The sequence below is a fragment of the Leuciscus leuciscus genome, assembly GCF_965113295.1.
Source record: "Leuciscus leuciscus genome assembly, chromosome: 3".
In the NCBI taxonomy this organism is placed as follows: Eukaryota; Metazoa; Chordata; class Actinopteri; order Cypriniformes; family Leuciscidae; genus Leuciscus; species Leuciscus leuciscus.
In genome coordinates this window covers 26184776-26204975 of record NC_138727.1, presented here as the reverse complement: position 1 = coordinate 26204975, position 20200 = coordinate 26184776, and the positions used below count along the sequence as shown (strand labels likewise).

At 40.0% G+C, this 20200-nt stretch overlaps 2 protein-coding genes across 9 annotated transcripts in view; one reads left to right on the top strand and one right to left on the bottom strand.

Moving 5' to 3' along the window:
* Positions 1-20200, bottom strand: part of psip1a (PC4 and SFRS1 interacting protein 1a) — a 268546-nt gene that overhangs the window by 150044 nt on the left and 98302 nt on the right. For all 8 annotated transcript variants that reach the window (XR_014204723.1, XM_082165413.1, XM_082165415.1 and 5 more), the window contains exon 4: positions 5588-5726. Coding sequence is in view for 7 of the 8 variants with exons in the window: in XM_082165413.1 (XP_082021539.1) it covers positions 5588-5726 (139 nt within the window). In the remaining variant the exon portion in view is untranslated. The remainder of the gene's footprint in view (positions 1-5587; positions 5727-20200) is intronic.
* Positions 7028-9767, top strand: LOC309494679 (E3 SUMO-protein ligase ZBED1-like; the record flags this gene model as incomplete). The annotated part of the gene is made up of 2 exons (XM_082164093.1): positions 7028-7445; positions 8088-9767. The coding sequence occupies exons 1-2, from the start codon at positions 7215-7217 to the stop codon at positions 9765-9767; spliced, it is 1911 nt and encodes a 636-aa protein (XP_082020219.1). The 5' UTR covers positions 7028-7214.

Sequence of the window (20200 nt, the reverse complement as noted above, 5' to 3'; positions counted from 1 at the left end):
GCACGTTAAAAAAATTTGTGCCGTTAATATGATTTTGCGTTAACGCGTTAACTTTGACATCCCTAATATATATATATATATATATATATATATATATATATATATATATATATATAATACCTATAATATTTGACAGGCAATTTCAAATTCATTCATAAAAATGGATTTACAGAAATGGATCAAGCAGTAAGTATTTGTAATGATTATCAGGGCCAGTATGGAAAAGCTGATAAAGACACAAAAACAGTCTTCACTGTTATTTTTGTACAGGTAAGCAGCTTTTTCTACTATGTTGAATGAGATTATAATGTTATTTCCCCGATACTGATGTGCAGATCAAACGTTACAACTGAAGTAGACATGTTTCTCTCGGTTGTTTAGTTTCCTTAAGTTTATATACCAGCGCTGTGCTGCAGTACTGGGGCTCAATATGTCATAGTCCAGGATTCCCCTGCCGTCGGGATGCTTAACGTAGCTCCTATTTATTTTAATATCAACAATCTAAAAGGTGTGCATTATGACTTGCACCTACATGAACACTTTATAGTAAGTTATATGACTGGAAGTCATTCTCTTCAAATGCTATTGAAGTTAGAAAAGTGTATACCCATGTCATATGTAATTTTAGAGACGGTCCCTTAATGTGTGAATATCGAACATCCAATGTCGAGCCAACTTTATGCCAGTATTTCACTGGGAAACGCTTAACAAGAAACTTTGCGCGTTACGTTCATATTCTGAGTCCATCTGCTTGCCTGTAGCCTATAAAGTATAGCCTACATTCCCAATAAGGTGTGAGTTTAATCTTTTATATCACTGTATTAGTCCATTGAGCTATGTTAAGCATCCCAATGGCAGGGGAATCCTGGAGTATGACGTATTGAGGGAACCCCCAGTACTGCAGCACAGCGCCGTGATATAAACTTAAAGGGTTAGTTCACCCCAAAATGAAAATTCTGTCAGTAATTACTCACCCTCATGTTGTTCCAACCGCGTAAGACCTTCGTTCATCTTCGGAACACAAATTAAGATATTTTTGATGAAATCTGAGAGGTGATCACTTCTCCGTAGGCTGCTAGGTGGCCCAAACTTGCTGGCCCAAAAAAGTTATTAAAGAGATCGTTAATATAGTCCAAGTGACTACAGTGGCTCAATCTTAAGTATATCAAGCGACGAGAATACTTTTTGTGCGCAAAAACAAACAAAAATAACGACTTTATTCCACTATTCACTTCCTTCTCTCTGGGCCTCTAGTCGGTTCACGTAGTGTTTTTGCGCTGCGCGTCACACACATGACCAGCGTCGGCCAATAGTGAGCCTACGTGGTGACGTGTAACACAGACGCGCTGCGCAAAAACACTACGAGGCCCAGAGAGAAGGAAATGAATAGTGGAATAAAGTCGTTATTTTTGTTTGTTTTTGCGCACAAAAAGTATTCTCGTCGCTTGATATACTTAAGATTGAGCCTCTGTAGTCACTTGGACTATATTAACGATCACTTTAATAACTTTTCTGGGCCAGCAAGTTTGGGCCACCTAGCAGCCTACGGAGAAGTGGTCACCTCTCAGATTTCATCAAAAATATCTTAATTTGTGTTCCGAAGATGAACGAAGGTCTTACGCGGTTGGAACAACATGAGGGTGAGTAATTACTGACAGAATTTTCATTTTTGGGTGAACTAACCCTTTAAGGAAACTAGAGAACCGAGAGAAATATATGTCTACCTCAGATTTAACGTTTGAATAACATTATTATCTCATTCACGGTACAGAAAGCTACATGTACAAAAGTAACCGTGAAGATGTAAACACAGCTTTTGTGTCTTTATCAGCTTTTCCATATACAGTGGGGAGAACAAGTATTTGATACACTGCCAATTTTGCAGGTTTTCCCACTTACAAAGCATGTAGAAGTCTGTAATTTTATCATAGGTACTCTTCAACTGTGAGTTGCTGAATCTAAAACAAAAATCAAGAAAATCACATTGTATGATTTTTAAGTAATTAATTTGCATTTTATTGCATGACATAAGTATTTGATACATCAGAAAAGCAGAACTTAATATCTGGTGCAGAAACCTTTGTTTGCAATTACAGAGATCATACGTTTCCTGTAGTTCTTGACCAGGTTTGCACACTGCAGCAGGGATACTGGCCCACTCCTCCATACAGACCTTCTCCAGATCCTTCAGTTTCCGGGGCTGTCGCTGGGCAATACGGACTTTCAGCTCCCTCCAAAGATTTTCTATTGGGTTCAGGTCTGGAGACTGGCTAGGCCACTCCAGGACCTTGAGATGCTTCTTACGGAGCCACTCCTTAGTTGCCCTGGCTGTATGTTTTGGGTCGTTGTCATGCTGGAAGACCCAGCCACGACCCATCTTCAATGCTCTTACTGAGGGAAGGAGGTTGTTGGCCAAGATCTTGCGATACATGGCCCCATCCATCCTCCCCTCAATACGGTGCAGTCGTCCTGTCCCCTTTGCAGAAAAGCATCCCCAAAGAATGATGTTTCCACCTCCATGCTTCACGGTTGGGATGGTGTTCTTGGGGTTGTAATCATCCTTTTTCTAGACCAAAAAGCTCTATTTGTGTCTCATCAGACCACATGACCTTCTCTCATTCCTCCTCTGGATCATCCAGATGGTCATTGGCAAACTTCAGACGGGCCTTGACATGCGCTGGCTTGAGCAGGGGGACTTTGCGTGCGCTGCAGGATTTTAATCCATGACGGCGTAGTGTGTTACTAATGGTTTTCTTTGAGACTGTGGTCCCAGCTCTCTTCAGGTCATTGACCAGGTCCTGCCGTGTAGTTCTGGGCTGATCCCTCACCTTCCTCATGATCATTGATGCCCCACGAGGTGAGATCTTGCATGGTGCCCCAGACTGAGGGAGATTGACCGTCATCTTGAACTTCTTCCATTTTCTAATATTTGCGCCAACAGTTGTTGCCTTCTCACCAAGCTGCTTGCCTATTGTCCTGTAGCCCATCCCAGCCTTGTGCAGGTCTACAATTCTATCCCTGATGTCCTTACACCGCTCTCTGGTCTTGGCCATTGCGGAGAGGTTGGAGTCTGTTTGATTGAGTGTGTGGACTAGTGTTGTTTTTGGCAGCCTGTTTTAATTTTAGTTTTAGTCTTTGTGTCAAGCTGTCATTTTTGTTTTTATTAGTTTTAGTCACGTTCATACTCTTTTTAGTCTAGTCAAGTTTCAGTTGACTAAAAGTCTGAGCATTTTAGTCTTATTTTAGTCAAAATTATCCATGACTTTTTTTGTCTAGTTTTAGTCAACAAAAACTGATGACATTTTAGTCTAGTTTTAGTCAATGAAAATTGTATTTTAGTCTCTTTTTAGTAATGCAATGATATTTAACCCAGTCAATAGTATTTCAAACAAGGTTATCTTATTATATTTAGGGCTGTGACCGTGGCAGTTTTTGTTTTTGTTTTTACCACCGCGGTGGTAATGGACCAACTACCGTCGTGATTGGGGGTTGTTTAAAAAAATAAATAAAAATAGCACTTAGCAATTCTGTCAAAGAAACAACACACATTTTTATACATGTAAAGCATTGAAATAAATATCAGTAAATAATGGTAACTTAATATAATAAAGTTAAATTATAAAAAATAAATAAAAAACTTTCGTTTTATATTTCCACACAAAGATGCGTGATATAGCTTACCGCTCTGCGCTTTGAGAGGGATGTGGGACACGAGTAGGAAAGAGCCCATCGATCTCTTTTCTGATATCTTCATGTTTTCTACTTGATGTAAATGGTCTGAAGAGCGAATTTTATCCTCCACAAGGACAAGACATTTAGGCTATGTTTGATATTGCGCTGCCAGAGAAAGTGAATCTAAAGAAAGTAAAATCACCCGCGCGTGAAACACGCTTTACAAATAAACTTGATGCGCCTTACCATGTCTAATAACAATTTGACATGCAAGTACAAATGTAGGCTTTGGAGGCCTTGATGATATCTGAGGGGGGCTCCCATTTGAAGCAGGGCTCCAGATTGGCCATCTTTATGGTCATTATTGATGACAAGGTGCCATCCAATGGCACCTTGTCCTACAGCGTTTTTCTACTTTACCACAGTAAAGATTACAAATATAATAGGCCTAATTAAAAGCGAACCAATGAAGAAACGTTTATAATCCCCTTAGAAAATGTGATTTGGGAAAAGAAACGAGATTCCATGCAGGGATGAGTCACGATTTTTTTATATTCGATTTGTTTATTTGATTATAGAATATCGAATAGGTTGTGCGATTATTCTCTAAAATAAAATCTCCATGTTTTCGGTGCTGATGCGGTGGTGATGCGTTCATGTAACCGGAGGGTGACGCTGCCAATGACGCACATAACCGCTGTCACAAAGAACTGGCAAATGTAATGATTATGAATGTGTCAAATATAGCAAGGAGACATTTTAATTGTTTACTAAAAAAATTGTGTTTTCTGTGTCAGTGTCGGGCTGCAAAGATTAAGTTGACGATGCTGACTCGTCATCTTTGCAGTGAACGCGCCAATAGAGGAATAACTAATTGAATATTGTTAAATTCGCTGATAATCGGGTGACCAGATCGCAAACCAGAATTCAAAGCCGACAATGCTTAAATTTATGGGCTCACGCACAACTCTCTCATTCTTCGTGACGTTATAACATTTCGTCTCGTCTCCTTTTGGTCAACGAAAATGAAGAGACATTTTAGCATAGTTTTTATTTTGCAAACCACATTTAGTCTCGTTTTTATTCGTCAACAATATTGCATTATACATTTAATTATAGTCATCGTCACATGGCCAGCATTTACGTTGCATCTCGTCTCGTTTTCGTCAGGTGATAAAGGTTCGTTGACGACGATATTTAGTCATCATTTTCGTTGACGAAAGCAACACTAGTGTGGACAGGTGTCTTTTATACAGGTAACAAGTTCAAACAGGTGCAGTTAATACAGGTAATGAGTGGAGAACAGGAGGGCTTCTTAAAGAAAAACTAACATGTCTGTGAGAGTCGGAATTCTTACTGGTTGGTAGGTGATCAAATACTTATGACATGCAATAACATGTCTGTAAAAAAAAATTACAGACCTCTACATGCTTTGTAAGTAGGAAAACCTGCAACATACTAGTCCATCATCACAAATACTTACCGCTTGCTCCATTTCTATAAATCCGTTTTTATGAATAAATGACTGTTGCTCTGGTCTTCGTAAACACACGTCTGCACCACCTGCTGGTGAGGTAGACCAACAGCAGATTAAGATTATGAATTGGTAATCTACTGCTATTCCTGCAGTTTCCGGATGTGAAATGCTGAATTTTCTGTCGAATTTGAACCACTGAATTTGTGGAAGCGAATTTGTTAAGCGAAATAAAATGGACCGAAAATTGCCTGTCGAATATTACAGGCTGTATTTTTTAAAAAGAATGAACATTTTAGAAAGTGAAATCTGAAAGGTGCATATGGATTATTGAATTTTTAATAATGAAAATGTGTGTGTAATGTTTGGAATTTATATATTCACAGCTTAAATATACAACCATGTTGAATTTCAGCCCTTAAAACGGCAAGACAACAGCACCTTATGTCCGTTAAGCTCCACTTTAGGGTTGTTTTCAATCTCCCATAAGCCTTCATTGAAGCCCTTCCTTTTGTTTGGTTTGGCATATTTGTCTTTGTTAGTCAAATAGGGGAAGATGTCTTTGGGACCCAAGAATGCTCTGAAACATTAAACAGAAAAGACATAATACATAACTATGACATTTAATTATCCATAACTTAACTGCAGGATCTGGGGCCTCATGTATAAAACTTAACATAGATTTTATCCTAAAAGTGTGCACAAAAGCTAGATTGTGTGTACGCACAAAAGTTTTCAGATCTGTAAAATCATGCATACTAGGGCCAGGGCCGGCGCGTGCACTTCTGCCGCTCTAGGCGAAAAACATTTGTGCCGTCCCTAGGGCTGGTCCGAATACCATTTTTTGAGCTTCGAAGCTTCGGTAGTAATGAACATCGAATATTCAAAGCTTCGAGAGGGTGCTGAACATCTTCTCTAAAAAAGGCAGGAATCTCTATGTGTCTATAGCCTATGTCCGTTTGCATTTTGATTATTTCGAGAACCGTTCATCCAATCGACTTCACAAGGGAGTGCAGTGTAGCATTTGGTGGTGCAATATAGATGGACACGCGAGACACGACACGTTCAGAATTAATAAACTTTTAGTAAACTACAGAACACCGCGAGCGGGAAGCGGCGCACCTCAAGCGGGCAGGGCTTAGGCTATATACTTGACGCGCGCTGCACTAGCAATATAAAACGCACACACACGTCTAAATTAAGCAATACTTTAAGGTAGTCTATATTTTTCTGACTAACAAATTACTGACACAGTAAAGGGTAGATTTAAATAAAGAAAAACAAAATTTCAATAAAGAAAAACAAAATTTCAATAAAGAAAAAAACTAAATGTAAAATTTAAATAAAGAAAAAACGAAATTTAAATAAAGAAAAAAAACATTTAAATAAAGAAAAAACTAAATTTAAAATTTAAATAAAGAAAAAACGAAATTTAAATAAAGTAAAACGAAATTTAAATAAAGAAAAACGAAATTAAGTTCAAATATAGCTGCGAGCAGCGATTGCGGGCCCAAGCCGGTGGCACCGCAACCCCGGTGCCTTTAGTTACCTAAAGGCACCGGGGTGGCGGTGCCGCCGGCTTAGGCCCTCCATCGCTGCTCGCAGCTATATTTATATATATATATATATATATATATATATATATATATATCACACACACACACATATATATATACACATATATATATATATATATATATATATATATATATATATATATATATATATGTATATATATATGTGTGTGTGTGTGTGTGTGTGTGTGTGTGTGTGTGTGTGTGTGTGTGTGTGTTAGGCATGGGATGATAACCGGATTCAAGGTTTACCGCGGTTTGAAAAAGTCACGGTTTCAAAACCGCAAACAAAAAAAGTTATACCGTTCCTACGATATGTGCATTTTTTGTGTCGTCAAAGTGAAAGCGCAGGACTCCCCACTAGATTGTGTGTGTGCGTACCTGCAGCGAAAACAATGCAGCCCCTCCCCCACCGGTTACTGCTGGCAGGCGCGTGTATGTGATTGTGCGCGTGATCCGCAGTCAGTGAGACTCAGCAGTAATTTAAGTTCAGGATGGCCGAAGGAGGTGAACCCCCACAACTTTTCCCCCCATCAAAAAAGACCAAGTCAGCGGTGTGGGATTTTTTTGGGTACCGGAAAAATTCTGACGGCCACGGCTTGGAAGAGGAAGGTCAACCGACATGCAAATCATGTTTAAAAAGAGTCGCTGCTAAAGGAGGCAATACATCAAATATGATTTCTCATCTACGGGAGCACCATCCAGCACTCTTCGCTAAATTCAAGGTAAGTTGTTAACTTAAAGCTGTCTTGAAATGAACTTTTGCTTACATCTAAGTTACCAAGTCAGATAACACGGCTAATTAATAAACATTAGCTAACATCAACTAATTTCCTCTTGCACGTTACTTTACAGAGTGGGGAATAGCAGACTATATGTACTAATGTTACGTTTCTGTGATTGAACATTAGTACAACAATTAAGTTAAGGTGAAATCACGTCTTTGCTTTTAAGCCTTCAGCCACATTTACATCTTTTCAAAATCACAAAAAAAAAAAAAAAAAAAACTCCTCGCTGGCTCTCACGTGTCTTTGAGTGTTCGTGAACTGATGAGACTGTGTGTGTGTGTGTGTGTGTGTGTGTGTGTGTGCATGTGTGCAGTTACACTCGCACTCTGCGTTAATATGCATCAACACTGAAATTAAAATTTATTTTAGAGCATTATTTTGATATTTTTAGCAGTACTATTTGTTTTTACACACACAAAAAATTAAATAATGTAATTAGTTGTTTTTGTTAAATCTAGTAAATTACCACATCGCATCTATTTTTAAAAGTATACTGATTAAAAGATGAAGTGAAAAAAAAGACTAGTTACAGATTTAGCTTAAATTTAACATGTCAGTCTTTGTTTTTCTTCTTTGTAGAGCAGCTGTGGCTTCAGCAGCAAAGGACCATCCTCCTCAAAAGCTGCAGGTCAGCCAACAATCCAAGAAACTTTTGAGAAACAGCTTGCTTATGCACCCACATCCAAGGCTGCAAAGGACCTGAACAGTGCGGTGGCATACTTTATTGCAAAAGACATGATGCCTTTTCAAACTGTGGAGAAACCTGGTTTTTTAAAACTAATGAAAACAGCAACACCTTTATACAAAGTGCCATCAAGAAAATTCTTTTCAAAGAATGAAATCCCCAAGATGTACACAGAAGTCAGGGGTCATGTGCAAAAACAAGTGGCAGAAGGGGTGTGGTTTTCTGTTACTACAGATGTTTGGACCAGCAGTGGTGGTAGTGGAGAACCATACATAAGCTTCACAGTTCATTTCCTCTCTCCAGATTGGGAATTGAAGTCCTTCTGCCTCGAAGCTGTTTTTTTTCCAGAGGACCACACAGCTGAAAACATCTTGGAATTTTTTGAAAACATACTGCAGGAGTGGAGCATCACAAGGGACCATTTGTCCAGCATCACAACAGACAATGCGTCAAACATGAAAAAAGCATTCCAAGGCTTACCCTGTGTTTGGCTCAGCTGTTTTGGCCATAACCTAAATTTGGCTATAGTCAAAGTGCTAAAACTTCAAAGAGTTGAATCCGCTGTTCGAGCATGCAGGCATCTTGTTCAAGGATTCTCTCGCAGCTGGAGAAGAAAGAGGGAACTAAAGAAAAATCAGGGACTCCTGAATATTCCTGAAAAAGCACTCATTCATGATGTAGTGACAAGATGGGGGTCCACCTTCAAAATGATTGAAAGATTTCTGGAACAGCAGCAGGCTTGTTGTGCAGTGCTTGCAGCAGACAGAAGCTCATGGCATTTAATGCCAAAAGACAGTGATGTGCGCACTTTGGAGATGGTCTGCCAACTTCTGAGGCCTCTAAATGACTTCACAGATCTACTGGCTTCTGAAACAAAGACCACCCTGTCATCATTGAAGCCTGTTATGGAGCACATCACTGGCATACTGGAAGAAAAAGAGGAAGATGATGCCCTAACAAAACAAATGAAAAAAGTAATGAGGGATGATCTGCAACAACGTTACTCCTCTGAGGATGTCAGTAAGCTGATTGACATTGCTTGCTTCATTGATCCCCGTTTCAAGGGCAACTTTTCGCAGAACAAGGATGAGACTGTCATGTTCACTGTAGAGGAAGCTGTGAAACTGGAAGAAATTACATCACGGCCACCTCAAGAATTACCTGCCTTCACTACTGCTCAAGAGCAAGGAAACAGCACTTCCACAACCACTGTCCCTTCTGCTGCAACAAAGAAGAAAGACAAATCTCTGTCTTGCTTGCTCAAAAAAATTACATCAGCAAAACAAGAAACGGTCAAAGAAGGAGATGTCCCATTAAAAGAAAGAGTGATAGCGGAGGTTAAATTGTATATGTCTCAGCCTCCCATATCCTCTGATACTGACCCACTGGCATGGTGGAAAATTCATGCTCAAGAGTTACCTCTACTTGGCAAGGTAGCAAGAAAATTTCTCTGCATCCCAGCCACCAGTGTGCCCTCGGAAAGGGTGTTCAGTTGTAGCGGACATATCCTTGTCGCCAAACTTAATCCAGGAAAGGTGAACATGCTCACATTCCTGCATCTTAACTTGGACTGAACTGAATAAAGAATGTGTAAAAAGTGAGCATGTCTACAAAAATTGTTGAGCTGCTAAAACGACTACATTTATTTATTTATATATATATATATTTTTTTGGAACTGTGACAAATGGTCATGTTTTTGTTTTGATTAGTGATTGCATTCTTTCCATTTAGAAAATTTTATTTATGTTTATTTATGTTGATTATTGTTGAGCTGCAGGATTAGGCTCACACAAGTGACTGCAATTTAATTTAATTAAGAAGATTCAATTATTTATTTTAATTATTTTGCCTGATGTTCAATGTTACAAAATGTTCTATATGTTTCCTAAAATAAAATATACTGTGTTCAGTTGGAAAAAAAAGAGTTGTTTTTTTACCCAGACATTTAAATATAACATTGTAAAGCAGTAATTACAATACCGTGATACCGTGAAACCGTGATATTTTTATCCAAGGTTATCATACCGTCAGAATCTTATACCGGCCCATGCCTAGTGTGTGTGTATATATATATATATATATATATATATATATACACACACACACACACACACACAGACACACATATATATATATATATATATATATATATATATATATATATATATATATATATATATATATATAAGACAGAAAATATTACTTGTCTCTGATTTTATGATACACTCAAAATATTCCACAACAAATCCTTTAAATTTAATGTAAAAATAAAAACGAAAGTAAGCCGTGTTGGTCTCACGTAACCCTCTCAGTAGAATCAAAATGTTTCAATATTTGCGATGTATTTGAATGCTAAACTATTCTTTATTATAGGCTTTGTACTTCACTCGTGTCCCAATATCGATGGAAAAAATCATCCTCTTCACACGCGCAAAAATGTGCTTGGAAACACCACAGCGGAGCTCTGCTTACTGTGAATGGTACAAATTGTACTACTGACTATTTAAACAGAGCAGTGTAATTCGTATATCTTATGTTGACTATTTTTATTATTATATTGTATTAGGGCTATAATGAAAAGGCTGCGATGTCAAGATTGCAATTCTGGAATGTGTGTGTGTGTGTGTGTGTGTGTGTGTGTGTGTGTGTGTGTGTGTGTGTGTGTGTGTGTGTGTGTGTGTGTGTGTGTGTGTGTGTGTGTGTGTGTGTGTGACGCTGTTGCGGTTGAACAGTGGACACATAAAAACATAAATAAAATGTATTAGTTTATTCCTACTTCCATAGGAATACATTGAAAATGCTCGCTCTACTCCGCACCATTATCAATGTCTGTGCGGACGTCTGTATTTTACTTTCGCTTTTAAGTTAGCGATTTAAAAGCCCTCAGCGGTGTCACAAGTCGATTAACCGGTGGGAAAATTGTATCACAGTCACATCCCTAATATATTTATATATAAATACAATAGGCCTACCTGAAAGAGAATTTTACTTGCCCGACCAGAGTATAGCCTGATTAGAATCGTCAATAACAAAAAAAAAATAACTTGGGAATCACTAAAACGAGAGATTATTCTAATTTCATTACATTCATTTTTAAGTTGCAATCAGCAGTTAATAATAAATGTATTACTGATCAATGGTAACAAGGTTGCCCTGCTGAGGCTCATGCAGCTTCTCCAGGAGAATTGTAAACAAATGAGCGCAGCACACAAAAAAAGCAACCCAGTTAACAACATACTGACTATAAAAATTACAAATATGGAGTTTTTATATATTTTATAACATAGAGTTAAGCAACCTCACTTGACGAGTAGGCTACTATTTCCTGAATACAATCACGATTGAAACTGTGACATTGATTTCATACAACAGGTTAATAAACAGTTACAATTAAGTCACTTACATTTTAGATGCAATATTGACTGTTTTTGTTCTGTTTCAGCAGCAAAAATAGTTAAAGATCACAGCAGAACCGTCGCGCATCTCACAGCAACTTGTTTTCTCATTACTGAATGATTCAGCATTTAGAACGAATCGGTTGACTCAAAGATTCAATGATCAATCCATAAACATCTGTCTCAATCATGAATGACTCAGTCATTCGAACGAATCGTTTGAACGAATGAATCAATGACTCGCTCATTAAGATGGTCGCCTGGCGACACCTAATGGCGGTTTAGTGTTATGTTTAAAAGTATCATTCTTTCCAACGTGCACCATTATCAATGTCCGTGCGGACGTCCGTTTTTTACTTTCACTTTTATATTAGCGATTTAAAAGCACCCGCTCGTGTCACACGTCGATTAACCGATGGGAAAATATCCTCACAGTCATATACCTAATACATTTATATTTAAATACAATAGGCCTACCTAGTAAAAGGTTTTATATACTATTTTGATATCCTTTTGGACACAAGAGGGCAGTATAGCCCTATGTTTGCTTTTTTTGTTGAACCAAATAGCACTAAATAGCCTGTTTTTAACTTTTTCATACTCCTTGAATTGCAAAAACAGAATAAAATGGGTTTAGTTCTAATATTTGTATAATTGTATATAAAAATAAATGGTGTATAATTACATTTTTAGAAGTTATGAGATGTTTCCTGCTTCCTTTTTGACATTAATTGAATCCCTCGCCATAGCAAAACTGTTTGAGATATTCAATATCCGTTTACAATTTAGCATCATTAATATATTTTTATCATGTTGAAAAAGTTTGGTAGGAATAAAATAAACCTTTTAGGAGGAGTAACTAAAAACTCAGAGGCTGATTTAGCAAAAAAATCCATATTCAGACCAAAATATCTGACTTTCTGTTGGTTGCGGCTAATGAATGTAAATTAGAAAGTTGTCCGGCTTGATGAGTACAATATACAAACTATTTTTTTTTTACTGTAGTTAAAACTAACCCGCCCACTTTTGTCAAAAGCATGTTGAAAGTGACACACTTCCTGCTGCCAGTTGGTGGCGCTATAACTTTGACTCACAATAGTTACATCCATCTGATCGGCCTCTTACCACGAACACACTGCTGAAGTTTCATCAAGATCAGTTAATGTATGCAGAAGTTATTCCACTTCATGTTTCTCTTTTCTCGCCATAAATTCGTTTCCTCGCCACGGCCAAACCGTTCGAGATATCAAAAATCCGTCCGCAATTTAGAATCCTCAATGTCTTGACTTCATGCACACTGAGTTTGGTGGGGATTGGATGAATTCTCTAGGAGGAGTACTTCGCATTCCACAGCAAGCGTTTTCCAAACAACCCATAATAGCCGACTTCCTGTTGGGCTGGCGTAAAACTTGACCAGGGGAAAGTTGTTCGGCCCGATGATATCTATATGTGTACCGAGTTTCAAATTAATTCATGCAAGCGTGTTTGATCTATGGACCAAGTTTTGGGACCCCGTTCAAGGGGGCGCTGTTGAGCCCCCCTGCCACGCCCGGGTACCAGCTTCAACCCGTCCCTGATGGCAGGGGGTTCCGACTTGTATGTAAAGTTTCAAGAGTTTTTGAGCACGTTAAGGACCCCAAAAGCCCCTGAAACCTTGATTAACAATATAAAAGCAATAGTCAAATCCCCCCTCCCCTCACACACACAGAGACACAGAGAGAGGGAGAGAAAATTCTTCAGAAAATCCACATTCAAACCAAAATATCAGAATCAGAATCAGAATCAGAAAGAGCTTTATTGCCAAGTGTGCTTGCACCCACAAGGAATTTTTCTTGGTACTGAAGCTTCCAGTGCACATATACAAATACAAATACAACAAGAAACATAGTAATACAAATTCTAAGAATAAAATATATAAAAAAAATAAAAATAAAATAGTATAAAAAGTAAAAAAAGGGGTCACAGTTGGGTTTAGTCTGAATAAACATTTACAGATTATGAACATATTTACAGTATGTTGAGTAGTATGAATTATAATATAAATATAAATATCACCTGAGTTAGAGAATATTACACTAGACAGTGGGAGTCTAGTGCATGTTACAGATTATGAACATATTTACAGTATTTTGAGTAGTATGAATAATATAAATATAAATATCACCTGACTTAGAGAATATTGTACTAGACAGTGGGAGTATTGCACTTACAGGCATATGCATTGGGGGGCATGTTAAGTGTTCAGAAGGGAAATGGCCTGTGGAAAGAAACTGTTCCTGTGCCTGGATGTTCTTGTGGCCAGTGATCTGTGTCGCCGTCCTGACGGTAACAGTTCAAACAGGCGGTGTCCAGGGTGAGTGGAGTCTGTGATGATTTTACCTGCTCTCTTCCTCACTCTGGAAGAGTACAGGTCCTGGAAGGTTGGCAAGGGGGCACCAATAATCCTCTCTGCTGTCCGGACTGTCCGTTGTAGTCTCCTGATGTCCGATTTGGTAGCTGAACCAAACCAGACAGTGATGGAAGTGCTTAAAACAGACTCAATGACAGCTGAGTAGAACTGGATCAGCAGCTCCTGTGGCAGATTGAACTTCTTCAGCTGGCGAAGGAAGTACAGTCTCTGCTGGGCCTTTTTCACAATGGAGTCAATGTGATTTGCCCACTTCAGGTCCTGAGAGATGGTAGAGCCCAGGAACCTGAATGACTCCACTGCTTCCACAGTGCTGTTCATGATGGTGAGAGGGGGGAGTGCTGGGGATTTTCTCCTGAAGTCCACAATCATCTCCACTGTTTTGAGCGTGTTCAGCTCAAGGTTGTTATAGCTGCACCAGACAGCCAGCTGTTCAACCCCCAGTCTGTAAGCAGACTCGTCACCATTTTGGATGAGACCGATGACGGTGGTGTCGTCTGCAAATTTCAGGAGCTTGACAGAGGGGTCTTTAGAAGTGCAGTCATTAGTGTACAGGGAGAAGAGCAGTGGGGAGAGAACGCACCCTTGGGGGGCGCCAGTGCTGATGGTGAGGGTCCTGGATGAGAGCTTCCCCAGTCTCACTCGCTGCTGCCGGTCCGTCAGGAAGCTGGAGATCCACTGACAGATTGAGGATGGCATGGAGAGCTGAGTCAGTTTGGCTGTGAGAAGATCAGGGATGATGGTATTGAAGGCCGAACTGAAGTCCACAAATAAGATCCGTGCATAAGTCCCAGGTCTGTCAAGATGTTGCAGGATATAGTGCAGTCCCATGTTGACTGCATCATCCACAGACCTGTTTGCTCTGTAAGCAAACTGAAAGGGATCCAGCAGGGGTCCAGTGATGTCCTTCAGATAGGCCAACACCAGTCTTTCAAACGACTTCATGACCACAGACGTGAGAGCGACAGGTCTGTAGTCATTAAGTCCAGTGATTTTAGGTTTTTTGGGAACCGGAATGATAGTGGAGCGTTTGAAGCAGCAGGGAACTTCACACTGCTCCAATGATCTGTTGAAGATCTGCGTGAAGACTGGGGCCAGTTGGTCAGCGCAGGCTTTTAGACAAGCAGATGAGATGCCGTATGGGCCTGAAGCTTTCCTAGTCTTCTGTTTTTTGAAGACTCGGCTCACGTCCTCCACACAGACCTTAAGCTCAGGTTGGATGGCAGAAGGGGGGAGGAGAGGGGTTGCAGGAGGTGATGGTGGATGTGTGAAGTGCACATCAGAGCGGGTGTGAGGTGTGAGTCTGGGCTTCTCAAACCTGCAATAGAATGCATTGAGAGTGTCAGCCAGTTGTTGATTCTCCACAGATGGGGGGGATGGTGATTTGTAGTTGGTGATGTTCCTCAGGCCTCTCCAGACTGATGCCGGGTCGTTGGCTGAAAACTGGGTTTTCAGCTTTTCAGAGTAGCTTCTTTTAGCAACTCTGATCTCCTTTGTCAGTCTGTTTCTGGCCTGGTTATACAAGATTTTATCCCCACTTCTGTAAGCATCCTCTTTGGCATGACGAAGCTGTTTGAGTTTCCCAGTAAACCATGGTTTATCATTAGTGAATGATAAGAATGTCCTGGTAGGAATGCATGTATCCTCACAGAAACTGATATATGATGTTACAGTATCTGTGAGCTCATCCAGATCGGTGGCTGCAGCTTCAAAAACAGTCCAATCAGTGCAATCGAAGCAGGCCTGTAGATCCTGCTCTGCTTCATTGGTCCATCTTTTTACAGTCCTTATTACAGGTTTAGCTGATTTCAGTTTCTGCCTGTAGGTCGGTATAAGATGAACCAAACAGTGATCAGAGAGCCCCAAAGCTGCCCGTGGGACGGAGTGATACGCATTCTTTATCGTGGTGTAACAGTGGTCCAATATATTACTGTCTCTGGTAGGACATGTAACATGCTGTCTGTATTTTGGCAGTTCACGGGAGAGATTTGCTTTGTTAAAATCCCCAAGAATGATTAAAAGAGAGTCTGGGTACCTTTGTTCCATTTCAGCTATATGTTCAGCCAGCTGTTGTATCGCCGCGCTCACACACGCGTCTGGAGGAATGTAAACATTCGCGAGAATGAATGAGGAAAACTCCCGTGGCGAGTAGAAAGGTTTACAGTTTATGAAATGCACCTCTAAGTTAGGAGAGCACATCTTCTTCAGTGTTGTTACATCTGAACACCAACTTTCGTTAATGTAGAAACACAATCCACCACCTCTCGTTTTCCCCGTTAGTTCCGCGATGCGATCCGCTCGGAACAGCTGAAAGCCCGGCAGATGTAGTGCGTTGTCCGGTATGGCTTCACTCAGCCAGGTTTCAGTGAAGCACAGAGCAGCGGAGTTTAAAAAATCCTTGTTAGTGCGGGTGAGGAGAAGAAGTTCGTCCATTTTGTTAGGAAGAGATCGGAGATTTGCAAGATGAATACTGGGGAGTGCAGTGCGGAGGCCGCGCTCGCGGAGTTTCACCAGCGCGCCAGCGCGCTTCCCGCGTTTGCGTCTGACCGCGCGTTTGAACAACACCGCTGCCCCTCCGACGAGAATGTCCAGTAAAACGTCTGAGTAATCAAAATCTGTAAAAAAGTTGTCTGGTGTGTGTTTCCTAATGTCCAGTAGTTCGTCTTTGGTGAAACTGATAGGAAAAGAATGACTAAACGCAGAACAAACCAACAAAAACAACACAATAACTGGAGAGCTCCACACCGAGGCAGCCATCCGCGGCGCCATCTCTCTTCCTGTTGGTCTGAGATTATGACTTTAAATTAGAAAGTTGTCCGGCTTGATGAGAACAATATACATAACGAGTTTTGTTAATGTAGGTAAAACTAATACCCCATTTTTGACTAAAGGTGGCACTACTGAGCCCCTCACCACGCCCGTTTCTGAAACTTTGCACATGTCTACTGGCTAATAAATGTGATGTGTCTGTCGAGTTTCATGCAATTTCAAGTATGTTAAGAGTCTCAAAAGCATCAAAAAAGAATATTAAAGTTTGATGCGTTGCCACGGCAACAGTATCTAAGATATCAATAATCCTTTCACAGGTCTACATCATCCGTGTGTTTACATTATACACAAAGTTTGAAGCAAATCTGGTAAAAATAAGAGGGTTATTTCAAAGCATGTTGAAAGTGACACACGTCCTGCTGCCAGTTGGTGGCGCTATAACTGACTCACAATAGTCACATCCATGTGATCGGCCTCTTACAACGAACACACTGCTGAAGTTTAATCAAGATCAGTTAATGTATGCAGAAGTTATAACACACTTCCTGTGTCCCTTATTCGCCATCAATTCGTTTCCTCGCCACGGCCAAACCGTTTGAGATATCAAAAATCCGTCCGCAATTTAGCATCCTCAATGTCTTGACTTCATGCACACCGAGTTTGGAGGCGAATGGATCAATTCCCTAGGAGGAGTAGATCAAATTCCACAGCATGCGTTTCCAAACAACCCATAATAGCCGACTTCCTGTTGGGCTGGCGTAAAACTTAGAGCACGAAAGTTGTTCGGCCCGATGAGATCTATATGTGTACCGAGTTTCATATTATTACAAGCAAGTGTGTTTGATTTATGGACAAGTGTTTTTCCCGTTCCAGGGGGCGCTGTCGAGCCCCCCTGCCACGCCCGGGTACCAGCTTCAGCCCAGCCCTGATGGCCGCAGGTTCTGACCCGTGTGCAAAGTTTCAAGAGTTTTCGAGCATGTTAAGGGCCCCAAAAGTGCCCGAAAGGTTGACAAAATAATAATAATAATAATAATAATAATTAAAGCTGCAAGCAGCATTTAGCGGGGCCAAGCACAATCAGATGACAAGACATGCCAACATTGCTGAAAGTGTCAGACCAACTGCAACAATGAGCAATTAAAGACATTAAAGAGGATTTTAGGCAAAATGCCTGAAAATTCATAGAAAGAGTAAATAAAAATATGATGTAATGCATTATCACTTTCTACCAATAGGTGGCGCAGTTACAAAACTGATGTGATGTGGTCAGAGTGAAGTGACAATGACACATACAAAGTTTGGTGTCAATATGTCAAGGCATTGCAGAGATAAAGCCTGAATAGTGCTTTTAGCATCATGCCTCAACTTTGCTGCTGCGCTATACGAAAACGGTTTCGTCAATCGAGACGAAATCGATAAGTTTTAGTCGGCACGGTCTGGAGATGATACGATTCGATTTTGGTGAAAATCGGACAAACGGTGTAGGAGGAGTTCGAAAATGTATGTTTTGAATGAAAATCAAGATGGCGGACAGGAAATTAGGCCAAATAAGGAAAACTTGGTTTCTATGTTCTCGGCTTGACCCAAGGAATCTATTAATACCAGTGGCATTTCAATAGGCAGATTTATTCAAAAGTTATTAGCATTTTTAGAAGTTTTGTTATAACTTTTGACCAAAAGGTGGCGCTGTCTTGAAATATGTTGGGTACTTTCAGGAAATGGTGCTGAAGGCACTTTTTGAGTTTCATCAAATAACACCAATGCATTTGTTTAGTTTAGCATTTTATTTCACAAAACTGTATTGAAGTCAATGGGAATTTCATGTTTTGTTCTATTATAGCGCCACCAAGAGGCTCAGTCACACCATTTTTTTTATGTGTCCTCAGAGTGAGCCCATACATATGTGTGTCAATTTTGGTGAAAATATCTCAATTCGCTTCGGAGTTATAGACATTTATATGAAAAAACACGTAAAAAATGACTGACACATGACTTTGATTGGATTTTACTACCCCTTACTATCAATATTTTCGCATTTGGGCATTGGCGAATAGCTATCGACCTATGTTTCCAAACTTCTGACGGTGGTTTCGTCTCGATCAGACTAGCGGTTTCGAAGATATAGCCAAATGTTTTTTAAGCGCTAAATCACAACGCTACACAAACCGTAAGGCGAAACCTAGCATGTTTGGTATCGTAGGACTCGGCAAGGATTCAGGAGTCTAATTAGATGAGTTTCGTGAAAATATGTCGACCACACCCAAAGTTATAAGCATTTGAATAAAAAGATTAACCACTAGGTGGCGCTGTTTCGAAACTTCTCAGGCTCCTTCAGGACATCGTGCTGATGACCCATACCAAGTTTCGTAACAATCCGTTCATGCGTTCTTAAAATACAGCATTTTAGCACAAAATTCAAAATGGCCGACAGTCAAAATGGCCGATATGGTAAAATTGGATATCAGTCGACTCAGCATTTCGCCCTGAATCTAACGAGACCAATTTTATGATTTTTGGACAAACTGTTCAGAAGTTATAAGCAAAAATAGCCATTTTTCATATCTCCGGACCAGTAGGTGGTGCTGCGCCGAAACGCCGCATGTAGCCTCAGGTCATGCTTGTGATGACATGTACCAAGTTTGGTCTGAATACGATAAAGCGTTGCGAAGATACAGCCTTACGACTGTTTTTGCAAGCGCTACGTAAAATTTGTTCGAGCGTTTATTGAAAACGGTTTGACAAATCAACTAGATTTTAATAACTTTTTGTCAGCACTGCCTGAAGATGATCTGGTTAAATTTTCGTGCAAATCGGACAAACCGTCTAGGACGAGTTCGAAAAAGTAGGTTTTGAGAATAATTCAAAATGGCGGCCATGTTTTTATGACGGAAAATGACGACATAGGGTGCAATCGAATCGTCATGAGCTCAGGAATCAGAGGAAAAAAGAAGTTTGTTGATTGGCCTTACGGTTCAAAAGTTATTAGCAAAATAAAAGTGAAATTTTGGACAGGTGGTGGCGCTAGAGGGAATGACTTAGAAACACCAAAATTGGTGTATTTAATGTTGGGACTGTCCTCTATCAGAATGTCAAACCAAAACAACTTTCCCGCAATCGGTTCTATGGGCTGCCATAGACTCCAAGAGCGGAAGAAGAAGAAGAATAATAATAAGAACGGGAACAATTACAATAGGTGCCCGCACCTTCGGTGCTTGGCCCCTAATAATAATAAATAATCCTACCGAAAACAATAGGGCCTTCGCCCTTTCAGGGCTTGGGCCCTAATTAAAATCGAGATTAATTTAGATTTATAATAACGGGTAAAAAGGCTAATAGCCAGGGGCGTTTCTAGGTTTTAAAAACACCAGGGGCTGAGCCAAAAACATCAGGGGCTGGGTAACAAGATAACATGATTCGATACAGAGAATAATGTAT